We start from the raw sequence: 1,158 nt of genomic DNA, 5'->3' as shown, positions 1-1,158 counted from the left end.
GAGTAAAAAAGTTATGGAACAAAAAGCATTTAATGTTGCAGGTAAAGTTACAACACTTTCAGAAGGAGAATTCCCAATTAAATATAAAGGAATTTATATGACACCAGAAGAATCTAGACTTAATTTTGCTAAGAAAGGATGGAAAACAATTGCTGCACTTCAATTAAGAAATCCAATGCATAGATCACATGAATTTCTTGCTAAAATTGCAGTTGAAGTTTGTGATGGAGTTTTTATTCATTCACTTGTAGGAAATCTTAAACCAGGAGATATTCCAGCTGAAGTAAGAGTTAAATGTATTGATGCACTTGTTGATAAATATTTTGTTAAAAAGAATGTCCTTCAAGGAGGATATCCACTTGATATGAGATATGGAGGACCAAGAGAAGCTCTTCTTCATGCTACATTTAGACAAAATTATGGATGTACACATATGATTATTGGAAGAGATCATGCTGGTGTTGGTGATTATTATGGACCATTTGATGCACAAAAAATCTTTGATAAAATCCCTTATAATGCTGATCCTAAGAAGAGACTCTTAACTCAACCTATGAAAATAGATTGGACATTCTATTGTCATAAATGTGATGGAATGGCTTCATTAAGAACTTGTCCTCATACTAAGAAAGATAGAGTTATTGTTTCAGGAACTATGGTTAGAAAGATGTTATCAGAAGGAAAAACTCTTCCAGATCATTTTGGACGTGCTGAATCACTTAAGATTTTAGCAGATTATTATCAACATCTTGATAAATCAAAGAAGGTTACTATCAAGTTACAAAAGTTTGCTACTGGTGATGCCATGAAATAAGTGTTTTAAAATTAACTTTAACACTTTCTTTTTTTTAATATAATCATTTGGTTTTTTAATTTTTAAATAAATTTTATCAATAATTAAGAAATTTGTATTGAAAAATATCATATTTATTATAGTATAAGAACTAATATGTAGATTGAATAATGATATTTGAAAATAAATGTAATTGTATTATTTTATTTCATTTGTATATTTGTGTTGTTATTTTATTATTTTAGATTCTTCTTTTATGTTACTTTGAATGAAATTTCAATTAAATCAATCATTACTTAATTTTGTACATTATCAATTTCATATTTTCATTCATTAATTCAAAAAGAGTTATTCTTAAGAGTCAA

The 1,158-nt window shown here is 27.2% G+C and overlaps 1 protein-coding gene across 1 annotated transcript, besides 2 other annotated features; it reads left to right on the top strand.

Annotated features, from left to right (window-relative positions):
- Positions 1-13: 13 nt before the first annotated feature.
- On the top strand, positions 14-814 carry EDI_307220 (sulfate adenylyltransferase, putative; the record flags this gene model as incomplete). Its single annotated transcript, XM_001737387.1, has 1 exon — positions 14-814. The coding sequence occupies one exon, from the start codon at positions 14-16 to the stop codon at positions 812-814; it is 801 nt and encodes a 266-aa protein (XP_001737439.1).
- Positions 815-842: 28 nt separating this feature from the next.
- Positions 843-935: a sequence feature (AT_rich).
- A 51-nt stretch (positions 936-986) lies between these two features.
- Positions 987-1,059: a microsatellite.
- Positions 1,060-1,158: the final 99 nt, after the last annotated feature.

The sequence above is a fragment of the Entamoeba dispar genome, genomic scaffold (assembly GCF_000209125.1).
Source record: "Entamoeba dispar SAW760 scf_1105229460587 genomic scaffold, whole genome shotgun sequence".
Lineage (NCBI taxonomy): Eukaryota > Evosea > Mastigamoebida > Endamoebidae > Entamoeba > Entamoeba dispar.
This window is presented reverse-complemented; position numbering and strand designations above follow the sequence as displayed.